This window comes from Gobio gobio, assembly GCF_949357685.1.
Source record: "Gobio gobio genome assembly, chromosome: 9".
Taxonomy (NCBI): Eukaryota; Metazoa; Chordata; class Actinopteri; order Cypriniformes; family Gobionidae; genus Gobio; species Gobio gobio.
The window spans coordinates 56423966-56443184 of NC_137115.1; the positions used below are offsets into that span (position 1 = coordinate 56423966).

Consider the following 19219-nt stretch of genomic DNA (forward strand, 5'->3'; position numbering starts at 1 on the left):
GGCTTCATGAAGCCTTTATACCGGTGGGAATGAGCTCTGCTGTTTGTGAGGGTTACACGCATGTGTCATGAGCAGAAGCATGTGTTTTCAGACACTCCGCTCATTGTGTATGAGGACGATATCATATCACATAACTTACTGAAGAAAATCAAACAAGCATTTAACCCTCAGACTCTGAGACGTGTTCATCCACCAGTCCTGACAACATCTATAATGTGCATCTCTATATCCATCACGACTACAAATAAACTAATCATATCGCTGAGCAGTTTGCTTGGAAATTAATGTTAGCAAACATGTTAAATAATGCAAAAAACATGCTAATGAAATGCTAAAACAGGCTAGCAACAGGCTAAATAATGCTAGCAATATGTTAGCAAACATGCTAATTAATGTTAAAAACATGCTAGCAAAAAATGCTAATTAATGCTAGTGAAATGTTAAAACATGTTAGCAACATTGTTAAATCATGTTAGCAAAATGCTTATCAATGCTAACAATATGTTAAAACATGTTAGCAAATTGTTAAATAATGTCAACGTGTTAAAACATGGTAGCAAAATGCTAGTTAATGGTAAAAAATGTTAGCAAAAGGCTAAATACTGTTTGTGACATGTTTTTTTTGCTTGGAAATAAATATATTAGCAAAATGTTAATTAATGCTAACAAATGTTAGAAACATGCAAGCAACATGTTAATTCATGCTAACAAAATGTTAAAACAGGCTAACAACAGGCTAAATAATGTTAGCAATATGTTAGGAAACATGCTAATTAATATTAAAAACATTCTAGCAGCGTGTTAATTCATGCTAGTGACATGTTAAAACATGTTTGCAAAATGCTTATCAATGCTACTAATATGTTAAAACATGTTACCAAATTGTTAAATAATGTTAACAACGTGTTAAAACATAGTAGCAAAATGCTAGTTAATGGTTAAAATTGTTAGCAAAAGCCTAAATACTGTTAGCGACGTGTTTTTTTTGCTTGGAAATAAATATATTAGTAAAATGTTAATTAATGCTAACAAATGTTAGAAACATGCAAGCAAAATGTTAATTAATGCTAACAAATGTTAGAAACATGCAAGCAAAATGTTAATTAATGCTAACAAATGTTAGAAACATGCAAGCAACATGTTAATTCATGCTAACGAAATGTTAAAACAGGGCTAACAACAGGGTAAATAATGCTAACAATATGTTAAAGCATGTTAGGAAACAGCATGTTAATTCATGCTAGTGACATGTTAAAACATGTTAGCAACATTGTTAAATCATGCTAGCAAAATACTAATTAATGTTAACAATATGTTAAAACATGTTAGCAAATTGTTAAATAATGTTAACAATGTGTTAAAACATAGTAGCAAAATGCTAGTAAATGCTAATTTTTTTTAGCAAAATGCTAAATACTGTTTGTGACATGTTTTTTTTGCTTGGAAATAAATATATTAGCAAAATGTTAATTAATGCTAACAAATGTTAGAAACATGCTAGCAACATGTTAATTCATGCTAACAAAATGTTAAAACAGGCTAACAACAGGCTAAATAATGTTAGCAACATGTTAGGAAACATGCTAATTAATATTAAAAACATTCTAGCAGCATGTTAATTCATGCTAGTGACATGTTAAAACATGTTTGCAAAATGCTTATCAATGCTACTAATATGTTAAAACATGTTAGCAAATTGTTAAATAATGTTAACAACGTGTTAAAACATAGTAGCAAAATGCTAGTTAATGGTTAAAATTGTTAGCAAAAGCCTAAATACTGTTACCGACGTGTTTTTTTTGCTTTGAAATAAATATATTAGCAAAATGTTAATTAATGCTAACAAATGTTAGAAACATGCAAGCAACATGTTAATTCATGCTAACAAAATGTTAAAACAGGCTAACAACAGGGTAAATAATGTTAGCAATATGTAAAAGCATGTTAGGAAACAGCATGTTAATTCATGCTAGTGACATGTTAAAACATGTTAGCAACATTGTTAAATCATGCTAGCAAAATACTAATTAATGTTAACAATATGTTAAAACATGTTAGCAAATTGTTAAATAATGTTAACAATGTGTTAAAACATAGTAGCAAAATGCTAGTAAATGCTAAAAAATGTTAGCAAAATGCTAAATACTGTTTGTGACATGTTTTTTTTGCTTGGAAATAAATATATTAGCAAAATGCAAATTAATGTTAACAAATGTTAAAAACATGCAAGCGACATGTTAATTCATGCTAACTAAATGTTAAAACAGGCTAACAACAGGCTAAATAATGTTAGCAATATGTTAAAACATGTTAGGAAACATGCTAATTAATTTTTAAACATTCTAGCAGCATGTTAATTCATGCTAGTAACATGTTAAAACATGTTTGCAACATTGTTAAATCATGTTAACAAAATGCTTATCAATGCTAACAATATGTTAAAACATGTTAGCAAATTGTTAAATAATGTTAACGTGTTAAAACATAGTAGCAAAATGCTAGTTAATGGTAAATTTTTTTAGCAAAAGCCTAAATACTGTTAACGTGTTTTTTTGCTTTGAAATAAATATATTAGCAAAATGCTAATTAATGCTAACAAATGTTAAAAACATGCAAGCGACATGTTAATTCATGCTAACAAAATGTTAAAACAGGCTAACAACAGGGTAAATAATGCTAGCAATATGTTAAAACATGTTAGGAAACATGCTAATTAATTTTTAAACATTCTAGCAGCATGTTAATTCATGCTAGTAACATGTTAAAACATGTTAGCAACATTGTTAAATCATGCTAGCAAAATACTAATTAATGTTAACAATATGTTAAAACATGTTAGCAAATTGTTAAATAATGTTAACAATGTGTTAAAACAGAAGCAAAATGCTAGTTAATGCTAGCATCATACTAAAAAATCTCAGCAGCATCTAAATACTGTTAGCGACATGTTTTTTGCTTGGAAATTAATATGTTAGCAAACATGCTAATTAATGCTAACAATTACTAAAAACATGCTAATTCATGCTAACGACATGGTAAAACAGGCTAGCAACAGGCTAAGTAATGCTAGCAATATGTTAAAACATGTTAAAAACATGTTATCAATATGCTAATTCATGCTAACGACATGATAAATCATGCTTGCAAGCTACTAATTAGTGATAACAATGTTAAAACATGTTAGCAAATTGTTACATAATGTTAACAATTTATGTTAAAACATAGTAGTAAAATGCTAGTTAATGTTAGCATCATGTTAAAAAAATGTGCAACAAATGCTAAATACTGTTAACGACATGTTTTTTTTGCTTGGAAATTAAAATTGTTAGCAAACATACAAATCAATGCTAACAATTGTTAAAAACATGCTGGCAAAATGCTAATTCATGCTAGCGAAATGTTAAAACATGTTAGCAACATTGCTAAATCATGCTTGCAAAATATGAATTACTGCTATCAATATGTTAAACATGTTAGCAAAATTGTTAAATAATGTTAACAATGTGTTAAAACGGTAGCAAAATGCTAGTTAATGCTAGCATCATGTTACATTTTTTTATCAAAATGCTAAATACTGTTAGCGAAATGTTAAATACTGTTAAAAAAATTTAACAACATGTTAAATCTTGAACATTCTGTTTGATAATTTATCTTGAAAATGTCAAATGTGAATTTGATCCGTTTAAATAAATTATTTCGATCTCAGACAGGAATTGTGATAATAAATATCTGATTTATTCACCAATATTAAGTGCAATAAAAGTATTTGTCATTTAACTAATTTTAATCAAGAAAAAAAACCCATGAAATATAGCAGTATAATGAACAAACCTAACCAATTATTAATGATCAGGTTCTAATAACTGCAAATTTCCCGTTTTACAGCGAGGAAAACCAGAAATATGTATTTCTGTGAGTTTAATGCTGGTGTGTTATGAAATATTATCAGGATACACATTTCTGTATATGGAAAAATGCATTAGTGGATTTAATGTGATTATTTATTCACATTCTGTTATAGTTATAGACAGTCCAATATTGCAAGAACTGATATTAACTTCTACACTAATGTTTAAATGTAAATGAGGCACTGAATTATTCATGAGCTGCACAGTGTTAAGGTGTGTGGAAGAGGCGGAGCTTCATCTGTGCTGAAGTGTAGATGAGTGCGCGCTCACTCACTCACACTCACGCGCTCAGCGGCAGAGAGTTTGCCTCGGGAGCGCGCGCGCGTACAGCTGAGAGATGACAGACTGAACTGGACTTTTTTTCTTTATTTGCCTAAGTTCTGCAGTCTTGTGGGACGCGTGGAGTCACCGCGACAGTGGATCCCGGAGTGAAATGACGCGACTTTTGCGCGCAACATTTGGCGTCTTGTGCGTGTTTCTGTGGACGCGCGGCGTGGACGCGTCTGACGCCTCGCAGTGAGTGTTTGTGCATCTGTTTCTCATCTGTGCGTGTCATCTCACAGTTATTAACACTCCACGCTAAGCTCTCATTTGCATAAACTAACGATGAGCTGAGTAACATATTCTTACAGCATTTGTTCATATTATAAAACATGTTGAATGGACGTTCATGTAAGTTTCAACAGATACCACTTTTGTAAATGTTGAGATTAATAATTGCTGTAGAGGTATTGTTCATTGTAAAGTGTCACTGATCCAAGTTGATTTAAAGCGAAATGATTTGATTCTTCAGTTCTAATGTGATTTCATTTTTATGAGAGACATTAATACTCACAAAAATGCTTTGATCGGTAAAGCGGCTCTTCTGGGTCTCTGGTTCCTGTCATTTGTCTCATAATCTTTCTCTATCATGCATTTATTGAGTTACCACGAGAATACAAGACAATCATTGTACAATGGTAGGTTGCAAAAAACTGTGTGTGTGTGTGTGTGTGTGTTTCTTTGGGAATCGCTTCTTCTCTTCCTCTCTGTTTCTCTTGCAGAGCGGATTGTCCAGAGAATAAGATGCTGACGGTGGAGTATCCGTGTTTGAGAGCTGGAGGTCAGAAAACCATCTGTCTCAGGTACACGCTTCATACATCATCATACATCATCTTACATGCTTCATACATCATCATACATGCTTCATACATCATCATACATCATCATACATGCTTCATACATCATCATACATGCTTCATACATCATCATACACGCTTCATACATCATCATACATCATCATACATGCTTCATACATCATCATACATGCTTCATACATCATCATACATGCTTCATACATCATCTTACATGCTTCATACATCATCTTACATGCTTCATACATCATCTTACATGTTTCATACATCATCTTACATGCTTCATACATCATCTTACATGCTTCATACATCATCTTACATGCTTCATACATCATCTTACATGCTTCATACATCATCATACATGCTTCATACATCATCATACATCATCATACATCATCATACATGCTTCATACATCATCATACATGCTTCATACATCATCATACATGCTTCATACATCATCATACATGTTTCATACATCATCTTACATGCTTCATACATCATCTTACATGCTTCATACATCATCTTACATGCTTCATACTTCATCTTACATGCTTCATACATCATCTTACATGCTTCATACATCATCTTACATGCTTCATACATCATCATACATGCTTCATACATCATCTTACATGTTTCATACATCATCTTACATGCTTCATACATCATCTTACATGCTTCATACATCATCATACATGCTTCATACATCATCTTACATGCTTCATACATCATCATACATGCTTCATACATCATCATACATCATCATACATCATCATACATGCTTCATACATCATCATACATGCTTCATACATCATCATACATGCTTCATACATCATCATACATGTTTCATACATCATCTTACATGCTTCATACTTCATCTTACATGCTTCATACATCATCTTACATGCTTCATACATCATCTTACATGCTTCATACATCATCATACATGCTTCATACATCATCTTACATGTTTCATACATCATCTTACATGCTTCATACATCATCTTACATGCTTCATACATCATCATACATGCTTCATACATCATCTTACATGCTTCATACATCATCTTACATGCTTCATACATCATCTTACATGCTTCATACATCATCTTACATGTTTCATACATCATCATACATGCTTCATACATCATCTTACATGTTTCATACATCATCATACATGTTTCATACATCATCATACACGCTTCATACATCATCATACACGCTTCATACATCATCATACATGTTTCATTCATCATCATACACGCTTCATACATCATCATACATGCTTCATACATCATCTTACATGCTTCATACATTATCATACACGCTTCATACATCATCATACATGCTTCATACATCATCATACATGCTTCATACATCATCATACATGCTTCATACATCATCATACATGCTTCATACATCATCATACACGCTTCATAAATCATCATACATGCTTCATACATCATCATACACGCTTCATACATCATCTTACACGCTTCATACATCATCATACATGCTTCATACATTCTCATACATGCTTCATACATCATCTTACATGCTTCATACATCATCATACATGCTTCATACATCATCATACATGCTTCATACATCATCTTACATGCTTCATACATCATCATACATGCTTCATACATCATCATACATGCTTCATACATCATCTTACATGCTTCATACATCATCATACATGCTTCATACATCATCATACATGCTTCATACATCATCTTACATGCTTCATACATCATCATACATGCTTCATACATCATCATACATGTTTCATACATCATCATACTTGCTTCATACGTCATCATACATGTTTCATTCATGCTTCATACATCAACATACACGCTTCATACATCATCATACATGCTTCATACATCATCTTACATGCTTCATACATCATCATACATGCTTCATACATCATCATACATGGCAAGGCAAGGCAAGGCAAGTTTATTTGTATAGCACATTTCATACACAGTGGCAATTCAAAGTGCTTTACACAGAAATGAAGTTAAAATAGTTATAAGTAAAGTGAATAAAATGAAAATATATATAGTATAATAGTTATAAAAGGAATTAAAAGGAAATTAAAAGGAGATAAAAATAAAGATGAAATCCTATCTGGGGTGGAAGAAAATGGAGAGTCAGGTTTACTTTAAAAATATTTGTCAGGTAACTGTGCGTTTAGACAGTACCCTTACAGACAAATCTTCTTGGCCTAACTTGAGGGTGTTCTAGATGTTTTACCCGCCAGAGCAGATCTAAACGGGTCTTCCTCGCACCAGAGCGAGCACTCAAAAAATATTTGTCAGGTAACTGTGCATTTAAACATTACCCTTACTTTGTTCGACCGTCAGAGCGGATCTACACGGTTCTTCCTCTTACCACCAAGGCTATACCGATATATTCGTCAGAGCAGATCTATACATGCTTCATACATCATCATACATGCTTCATACATCATCATACATGCTTCATACATCATCATACATGTTTCTTCATACATCATCATACATGCTTCATACATCATCATTCATCATACATGCTTCATACATCATCATACATGCTTCATACATCATCATACATGCTTCATACATCATCATTCATGCTTCATACATCATCATACATGCTTCATACATCATCATACACGCTTCATACATCATCATACACGCTTCATACATCATCATACATGCTTCATACATTATCATACACGCTTCATACATCATCATTCACGCTTCAAACATCATCATACATGCTTCATACATCATCATACACGCTTCATACATCATCATTCATGCTTCATACATCATCTTACATGTTTCATACATCATCATCATTCATGCTTCATACATCATCATACACGCTTCATACATCATCATTCATGCTTCATACATCATCATCATACACGCTTCATACATCATCATTCATGCTTCATACATCATCATTCATGCTTCATACATTCATGCTTCATACATCATCATTCATGCTTCATACATCATCATCATACACGCTTCATACATCATCATTCATGCTTCATACATCATCATCATACACGCTTCATACATCATCATTCATGCTTCATACATCATCATCATACACGCTTCATACATTATCATTCATGCTTCATACATCATCATCATACACACTTCATACATCATCATTCATGCTTCATACATCATCATCATACACGCTTCATACATCATCATTCATGCTTCATACATCATCATCATACACGCTTCATACATCATCATTCATGCTTCATACATCATCATCATACACGCTTCATACATCATCATTCATGCTTCATACATCATCATTCATGCTTCATACATCATCATTCATGCTTCATACATCATCATTCATCATTCATGCTTCATACATCATCATTCATGCTTCATACATCATCATTCATGCTTCATACATCATCATACATGCTTCATACATCATCTTACGTTTCATACATCATCATTCATGCTTCATACATCATCTTACGTTTCATACATCATCATTCATGCTTCATACATCATCTTACGTTTCATACATCATCATTCATGCTTCATACATCATCTTACGTTTCATACATCATCATTCATGCTTCATACATCATCTTACGTTTCATACATCATCATTCATGCTTCATACATCATCTTACGTTTCATACATCATCATTCATGCTTCATACATCATCTTACGTTTCATACATCATCATTCATGCTTCATACATCATCATACATGCTTCATACATCATCTTACGTTTCATACATCATCATTCATGCTTCATACATCATCTTACGTTTCATACATCATCATTCATGCTTCATACATCATCTTACGTTTCATACATCATCATTCATGCTTCATACATCAACATACACGCTTCATACATCATCATTCATGCTTCATACATCATCATTCACGCTTCATTCATCATCATACACGCTTCATACGTCATCTTACATGTTTCATACATCATCATACTTGCTTCATACATCATCATACATGTTTCATTCATGCTTCATACATCAACATACACGCTTCATTCATCATCATTCATGCTTCATACATCATCATACATGCTTCATACACGCTTCATACATCATCATACTTGCTTCATACATCATCATTCATGCTTCATACATCATCTTACATGTTTCATACATCATCATACTTGTTTCATACGTCATCATACATGCTTCATACGTCATCATACACGCTTCATACATCATCATACTTGCTTCATACGTCATCATTCATGCTTCATACGTCATCATACATGTTTCATTCATGCTTCATTCATCATCATACATGTTTCATTCATGCTTCATACATCATCATGCATGTTTCATTCATGCTTTATACATCATCATGCATGTTTCATTCATGCTTCATACATCATCATGCATGTTTCATACATCATCTTCATACATCATCATACATGTTTCATTCATGCTTCATACATCATCATACATGTTTCATTCATGCTTCATACATCATCATGCATGTTTCATACATCATCTTCACACATCATCATACATGTTTCATTCATGCTTCATACATCATTCAGGCTTCATATATCATCATGCATGTTTCATACATCATCATCATACATGTTTCATACATCATCTTCATACATGATCATACATGTTTCATTCATGCTTCAAACATCATCATTCAGGCTTCATATATCATCATACATGTTTCATTCATGCTTCATACATCATCATGCATGTTTCATACATCATCTTCATACATCTTTATACATGTTTCATTCATGCTTCATACATAATCATTCAGGCTTCATACATCATCATACATGTTTCATTCATGCTTCATACATCATCATGCATGTTTCATACATCATCTTCATACATCTTTATACATGTTTCATTCATGCTTCATACATCATTCAGGCTTCATATATCATCATACATGTTTCATTTATGCTTCATACATCATCATTCAGGCTTCATATATCATCATACATGTTTCATTCATGCTTCATACATCATCATTCAGGCTTCATATATCATCATACATGTTTCATACACCATCATCATACATGTTTCATACATCATCTTCATACATCATCATACATGTTTCATTCATGCTTTATACATCATCATGCATGTTTCATACATCATCTTCATACATCATCATACATCATCATACATGCTTCATACATCATCATTCATGTTTCATACATCATCTTCATACATCATCACATATGCTTCATACATCATCATTCATGCTTCATACATCATCATACTTGTTTCATACATGCTTCATACATCATCATACATGTTTCATACATGCTTCATTCATCATCATACATGCTTCATACATCATGCAACATCATAAATGCTTCATACATGCTTCATCATACATCCTCATAAATGCTTCATTCATTATCATACATGCTTCATTACATCATCATATATGCTTCATACATCCTCATACATGCTTCATACATCATCATTCATGCTTCATACATCATCATGCATGTTTCATACATCATCATATATGCTTCATACATCCTCATAAATGCTTCATTACATCATCATATGAGCTTCATACATGCTTCATACATCATCATTCATGCTTCATACATCCTCATACATGCTTCATTACATCATCATATATGCTTCATACATCCTCATAAATGCTTCATTACATCATCATATGAGCTTCATACATGCTTCATACATCCTCATACATGCTTCATTACATCATCATATATGCTTCATACATCCTCATACATGCTTCATACATCATCATACATGCTTCACACATCCTCATACATGCTTCACACATCCTCATACATGCTTCATACATCATCATTCATGCTTCATACATCATCATGCATGTTTCATACATCATCACATATGCTTCATACATCATCATTCATGCTTCATTCATCATCATACATGCTTCATCATACATCATCATAAATGCTTCATACATGCTTCATCATACATCCTCATACATGCTTCATTCATCATCATATATGCTTCATACATCCTCATACATGCTTAATACATCATCATTCATGCTTCATACATCATCATGCATGTTTCATAGATGGTCCATATGTCATCATACATCATCATACATGCTTCATTCATCATCATACATCATCATATATGCTTCATACATCCTCATACATGCTTCATTCATCATCATACATCATCATATATGCTTCATACATCCTCATACATGCTTCATTCATCATCATTCATGCTTCATACATCATCATGCATGTTTCATAGATGGTCCATATGTCATCATACATGCTTCATTCATCATCATACATAATCATATATGTTTCATACATCCTCATACATGCTTAATACATCCTCATACATGCTTAATACATCATCATACATTCTTCATTCATCCTCCTACATCGTCATATATGCTTCATACATGCATCATACATCATCACACATGTTTCATAGATGCTTCATACGTCATCCTACATGTTTCATACATGCTTCATACGTCATCCTACATGTTTCATACATGCTTCATACATGTTTCATACATCATCATACATGTTTCATACATGCTTCATACATGCTTCATACATACTTCATAGACCATCATACAACATCATACATGCTTCATACATCATCATACATGTTTCATACATGCTTCATACATGCTTCATACATGCTTCATACATGCTTCATACATACTTCATATACCATCATACAACATCATACATGCTTCATACATCATCATACATGCTTCATACATCATCATACAACATCATACATGCTTCATACATCATCATACAACATCATATATCTTCAAACATGCTTCATACATCATGTTTATTGCTTCATACATGCTTCATACATGCTTCATACATCATTCATGCTTCATACATCATCATTCATCATTCATTCTTCATACATCATCATTCATCATTCATTCTTCATACATCATCATTCATGTTTCATGCATGCTTTATACATCATCATTCATGCTTCATACATCATCATACATGCTTGATATATCATCATACATGCTTCATACATTATCATTCAGGCTTCAAACATCATCATACATGCTTGATAATCATCATACATGCTTCATACATTATCATTCATGCTTCATACATCATCATTCATGCTTGATAATCATCATTCATTCTTCATACATCATCATTCATGTTTCATGCATGCTTTATACATCATCATTCATGCTTCATACATCATCATACATGCTTGATATATCATCATACATGCTTCATACATTATCATTCATGCTTCATACATCATCATACATGTTTCATAGATGCTTCATATGTCACCATACATCATCATACATGCATCATACATGTTTCATATGTCACCATACATCATCATACATGCATCATACATGTTTCATACATGCTTCATACATCATCATACATGCTTCATACATCATCATACATGCTTCATACATCATCATACATGCTTCATACATCACCATACAACATCATACATGTTTCATACATGCTTCATCATACATCATCATATATGCTTCATACATGCTTCATATGTCATCATACAACATCATACATGATTCATACATGCTTCATCATACATCATCATATATGCTTCATACATGCTTCATATGTCATCATACAACATCATACATGATTCATACATCATACAACATCATACATGTTTCATACATGCTTCATCATACATCATCATATATGCTTCATACATGCTTCATATGTCATCATACAACATCATACATGATTCATACATCATCATACAACATCATACATGTTTCATACATGCTTCATCATACATCATCATATATGCTTCATACATGCTTCATATGTCATCATACAACATCATACATGATTCATACATCATCATACAACATCATACATGCTTCATACATGCTTCATACATCATCATACATGTTTCATGAGAACTGGAAGTGTTTGTAAAATCTTTGCAACACTGTTTGTTTCTGTATGACATGGTGTGTTTGGCGTTATGGATAATCATGTGACTCTAGATCAGCCTTTCTCAAACTTTTTTCAGTCAGGGCACCTTTCAAAAGTGCATAAAATTTCAAGGCACCCCAGTTTAAAATATAATTTAAAAACACTGCATAACCCAAATTTAAATGCAAATGTCCTGTTTATTTAGACAGGACAGTAATGAACAGAGCATAATACGAACTGTAAATAACAATAATAATAACAAATTTATAGCAACTTTATAGCACCTTTAAAAACACAGGTTTGCAAAGTAATTCACAAAATAATTAATCAGAGACACAAATGCCATAAAACCGTAAGAGGTGGACCGCACAATACAGGAACCCAACAACAAATCCTGACCAGGAGAACTAAACTGAAGTGCAGGATGCAGTTAAAATAAAATAAAAAGAGGCAGACATAACAAAAATAAATAAAATGAGATACAATACGATAAGAAAAAGATCCATGTTCCATGCACCAGAGATAAGCAGGAATGTTTTTCCATATAGTGCTTGTTTTCATCCGTGCCATATGCGCATGCACACACACCCACATACACCCACACACACACAAAAATAATCCGCAACGAGAGATGGAGAAAGATCTACATGCGCGCATGCAGCGCACATACACGCTCACACAAGCCGGACTTTTATGTCATTTTTCCTTTTTTATTCAAAATATTCACAAATTTGTTAGATATGGCCTGAAATATCTGATATTCCGATTGTCAAATATATACAAGTGGAAGTGTTTTGTCGTTTAAACACCTTTAAAACGATCGCGTTAGTTGAGCTGTATGCACGATGGGCGCCGCCATCGCCGCCGCAGGCGCAGTTCAGAAAATCGGATCTGTTGGATTTACAAGACGTGAATTCATCCACTTCTCCCAAAATACATAAAAGTAAGTGGCAGGTGAACTGGGAGAAGAATAGAGTAAACTTTAAAGTTACTTACACAATGTGTATCTGATATGAATAAAACTAATTATAATGGAAAGCAGAGCCGGCTCTCCCTATAAGCGAACTAAGCGGCTGCTTAGGGCCCCGCCGCCACTAGGGGGCCCTAACTATAGATTGCACTCGCCAGCGTCGCCGCAGTTTATCACGCAAGACGTTCAATTCGCGTCATTCGCACTGCGCGAAAAGCGCCTTCCGCGCCGCGGGACCTCTAGACGCGCGTCAACGCGCCTTTCCATTGACTTAACATTGAAATCAAATCACTCGCTCCAGACACTCTATTTGCGTTTGGTGTGAACGCAGCATAATGTTAGCTGTCCGTCGATTATGCTGAATCAACATTGCTTGCGCTATGGTCCAGCCGTCGGCCCCAGCTCTGGGCTACAGACCGCGTAGAGACAGACCCGCCTCCTATGAATGTATTTTCTTTTTAACAGTTAACGTTACATGACCTACACTAGTTCTGGGAAAGAAAAAAACGAAAAATCTTTGTCTCAATAGACGCTTATTACAATAAAAAAAATAGTTTAAGAACATTCGAGAGAAAGAAAGTAATAGGAAGAGAAAGAGCAATCATTTGACAGTCAAAATCAAAATGAAGTTTAAAATAAAGCGGTTAAATACAAGCTTTTTCTTATGGTCTTAATTGAATAGGCAATTAAAGATTATTAATAAATATTAATCTATATAGCCTACTATTATGAAATATTTTATATATTGTTAAGCTAAATCACCCAGACCATTTAAACCTAAAGAAAACACAGTGTCCTCTCTGAAACATTTTTGAATGATGATCGATACAAGACACCTAAAAGCAAAATGGATTTGTGGTAAATTTTAGTAAAGAACACTGTAAAAAAAAGCAGGTCCCCAATTGAAAATGTTCTAGAGAGCGATCACATCTAAATTTTTCAGTTGGCCAAATTGAATTAATGTGAATTGATGCATTTTAATTCAATTAAAATTCAAGAAATTAAATTTGGCCAACTGAAAATTTTAGATGTGATCGCTCTCTATTGGATTTCTTTTAATTTACCCTTAACATAATTGTAAAAAACTAAATGTCACTTTCTCAGGAGGAGCCATTCTTAAATATTTTGGTGGTCGTGGAGAAACATTTCAGGATTAAATATTTAGTAAATATTAAGTAAATATTTCCCACTGCCTTTCTTTTGAATAGTTTTGTGCGCAACTTCAACATAGCTGATTTTCCTCTTGCCAATAAAAAATTTAGTTTTATAATCATAATTCACTATGTTGTCTAATTGTACTTTAATATTAATTTAAAATTAATGTGTTTTATCTACTCTGCATACTGTATTTATTATTAATTATATTATAATCTCAACAGCTGGAGGAGGTGACGCTACTGCTGCTTCAGTAGAGCATAGCGAGCCGCATACCACTGTGGCTAATGTTGTAAGTTAGCTATATATTGTTAATGCTAAATTATTAATATTTATTTGTTTACAACAAATTGACCTTAAATTTGCAAATCTATAATCTTTACTTTTACTGTTTCAGTGAGTGTACTTTAATAAGCAGTAAAATAATTGTAGGCAATCATGTTAAAAGATATACAGATGAAATGTGTAAGTGTTAGATTGTGTACAGTTGCTGGTTTGCGGTGCAATACTCCATTATTCACTGCAAGGCAGGGCCCCAAAATTATCCTGCTTAGGGCCCCCAGATTTACAGAGCCGGCCCTGATGGAAAGGATTATTTTTGCCTCTTCATTTTTCATCATTGTGTATTTTACAAACTATAAATGTATTGTTTTTTCAGTACGTATATGTATGAAACCTAAAATAAACATTATGTGGCTGAAAACACTGAAAAGTTGTGATATATGACAAGTCTGAGCGCGCCTGTCTCTGGCTCAGTGCAAGCCAACGCGAAAGCACATTTGATTTTACATTTGAATGAACGTGATGCACTGACCGTTCTAATCACATGTGTGAATGTGTGATCGTACGTGCGAAAGGGTTAAAAAGAAGAAGAATGTATTTATGTAAATTAAAATATATTTTATATATGAAATTTCATTTTTTTTTTTTTTTAGCCTACGTAATTTTTGGGCGGCACCCCTGACAAAGTCAGGGGGCACCCCAGTGTGCCGCGGCACCCACTTTGAGAAAGGCTGCTCTAGATCATGTGAGTCTCAGGCACAGGGAAGTTGAACAGGCATAAAGACAGTATATGATGATTGATATGTAAGGAGTATCTGCTCTAGATGATGTACGGATGACTGTGTTGTGATGTGCATGGCGTATAGTACACACACCTGGCTTTCTTCCTTCTCTCAGTCTGCTTTACTGCATTTACAGGGTTTGAACATGTGTAATATTCATGATCTGTTGTGGCTGAGTTCTGTGTTCTGGATCCGAGAACATTGTTTTCTCTGTATGAGAGTCAAAGCTCTTTCACAACACCGCGAGTTCGCTGACAAAATGCTGAAATATTGTGGTTTGTGTCTCACTGCCAAACCAGCGTCTGGACGGACAGGCATGTCGGAGGTGTTATTTCTGAGGTTATTAAGTGGAAAAGTTCAGAACACAGACACAAACAGAGACTCATGTGGATGGTGTTACGACTCTGTCCAGAGACCGCAGTGTTTTTAACTGTAATTCATACCAGAAATGAGGGATGTGTTTTTAGCAGAAAACAATCCAAACATTTATAAATCAAGATATACTGCTGATCATTTTTAATGCTTTTGAAAGAGTCTCTTCTGCTCATCAATGCTGAATTTATTTGATCAAATATACAGTAAAAATCATGAAATATTACTCCAGTGTAAATCAGCTGTTCTCTATCTGAATATATAGTAAAATGTAATTTATTCCTGTGATCGAAGCTGAATTTGATTAAAAATACAGTAAAAATCACAAAATATTATTATAATTAAGAGCTGTTTTCTATGTGAAAACATTGGAAAACAAAAAAAAGTATTCCTGTTATAAAAGCTGCTGTAAAATAGTGGAATATTACAATGTAAAACTGCTGTTTCATATCTGAATATATCAGGAAAATAATATTTATTCCTGTCATCAAAGCTGATTTTTTAAATTATTTTATTTATTTAAATAAATTTCGCTTTGATCACAGAAATAAATGACATTTTTAATATATTCACATAAAACAGCTGTTTTACATTGAAATAATAATTAGTGATTTTTACTGTATTTTTAATCAAATAAATTCAGCTTTGATCACAGAAATAAATACGTTATTTTTAGGGCTGTCAAAAGATTAATCGCGATTAATCTCATCCAAAATAAAAGTATGTGTTTACATTAATTGTAACTGTTAATTATTATTTATATATAAATACACACACAAGCATGTATATATTTATATTTTATATATAAAACATTTATATTTATATATATTATAGATTATATAAATGTATATACAGTATATACATAGAAATATTTCTTAAATATATACATGCTTGTGTGTGTATTTATATATAAAGAATAATTAACAGAGTACACACACATATATTATGTAAACACAAACTTTTATTTTGGATGCGATTAATCGCGATTAATCTTTTGACAACCCTTGTTATTTTAATATATTTACATAAAACAGCTGTTTTAAATTTAAAAATAATAATTCATGATTTTTACTGTATTTTAATCAAATAAATTCAGCTTTGATCACAGAAATAAATTACATTTTAATATATTAACATAGAAAACAGCTGTTTTACATTGAAATAATAATTCATGATTTTTACTGTATTTTATTCCAATAAATTCAGCTTTGATCACAGAAATAAATGACATTTTTTATATATTCACATAGAAAACAGCTGTTTTACATTGAAATAATAATTCATGATTTTTACTGTATTTTATTCCAATAAATTCAGCTTTGATCAAAGAAATAAATTACATTTTAATATATTCACATAGAAAACAGCTGTTTTACATTGAAATAATAATTTATGATTTTTACTGTATTTTAATCAAATAAATTCAGCTTTGATCACAGAAATAAATGACATTTTTAATATATTAACATAGAAAACAGCTGTTTTACATTGAAATAATAATTCATGATTTTTACTGTATTTTATTCCAATAAATTCAGCTTTGATCAAAGAAATAAATGACATTTTGAATATATTAACATAGAAAACAGCTGTTTTACATTGAAATAATAATTTATGATTTTTACTGTATTTTAATCAAATAGATTCAGCTTTGATCACAGAAATAAATGACATTATTATTAATATATTCACATAAAAAACAGCTGTTTTACATTGTAATAATTCATGATTTTTACTGTATTTTAATCAAATAAATTTAGCTTTGATCACAGAAATAAATACATTATATTAATATATTTACATAGAAAACAGCTGTTTTACATTGTAATAATAGTTCATGATTTTTACTGTATTTTTAAACAGATAAATTCAGCTTTGATCACAGAAATAAATGACATTTTTAATATATTAACATAGAAAACAGCTGTTTTACATTGAAATAATAATTCATGATTTTTACTGTATTTTATTCCAATAAATTCAGCTTTGATCAAAGAAATAAATGACATTTTGAATATATTAACATAGAAAACAGCTGTTTTACATTGAAATAATAATTTATGATTTTTACTGTATTTTAATCAAATAGATTCAGCTTTGATCACAGAAATAAATGACATTATTATTAATATATTCACATAAAAAACAGCTGTTTTACATTGTAATAATTCATGATTTTTACTGTATTTTAATCAAATAAATTTAGCTTTGATCACAGAAATAAATACATTATATTAATATATTTACATAGAAAACAGCTGTTTTACATTGTAATAATAGTTCATGATTTTTACTGTATTTTTAAACAGATAAATTCAGCTGTGATCACAGGAATACATTAATTTAAAGGGAAAACAAGTTGATTTTTCTGACTCCATTCACTCAAAAAAATGACAAAAAAGCAGCGTCAAGTGGTTCCGCGCAACTATATTGAGTAATGTTTACAAATAACAATAGTTATATGAACAAAAGAAAGTCAAGTAAAGCTGACAACATTTCTTTAAGTAAATACAAACCATTTGAATTTATCACTGTTACATAATATTTAAATGTGCAGTTTACTTAATAATGTTATGTTTATATAAAAGTTTATTATGTTGGATGAACACATTTATTGATTTAATTTACCTTATTAAATTAACTATTTGCT

General features: G+C 31.9%; 1 protein-coding gene across 1 annotated transcript in view; it reads left to right on the forward strand.

The window, feature by feature from the left end:
- Positions 1 to 4184: 4184 nt before the first annotated feature.
- The window catches only part of LOC307132048 (collagen and calcium-binding EGF domain-containing protein 1-like), a 36917-nt gene continuing 21882 nt past the window's right edge, over positions 4185 to 19219 (forward strand). Inside the window, exons 1-2 of the mRNA XM_079826181.1 lie at positions 4185 to 4424; positions 4952 to 5032. Coding sequence (XP_079682307.1) covers positions 4342 to 4424; positions 4952 to 5032 — 164 coding nt within the window. The 5' untranslated portion in view covers positions 4185 to 4341. The remainder of the gene's footprint in view (positions 4425 to 4951; positions 5033 to 19219) is intronic.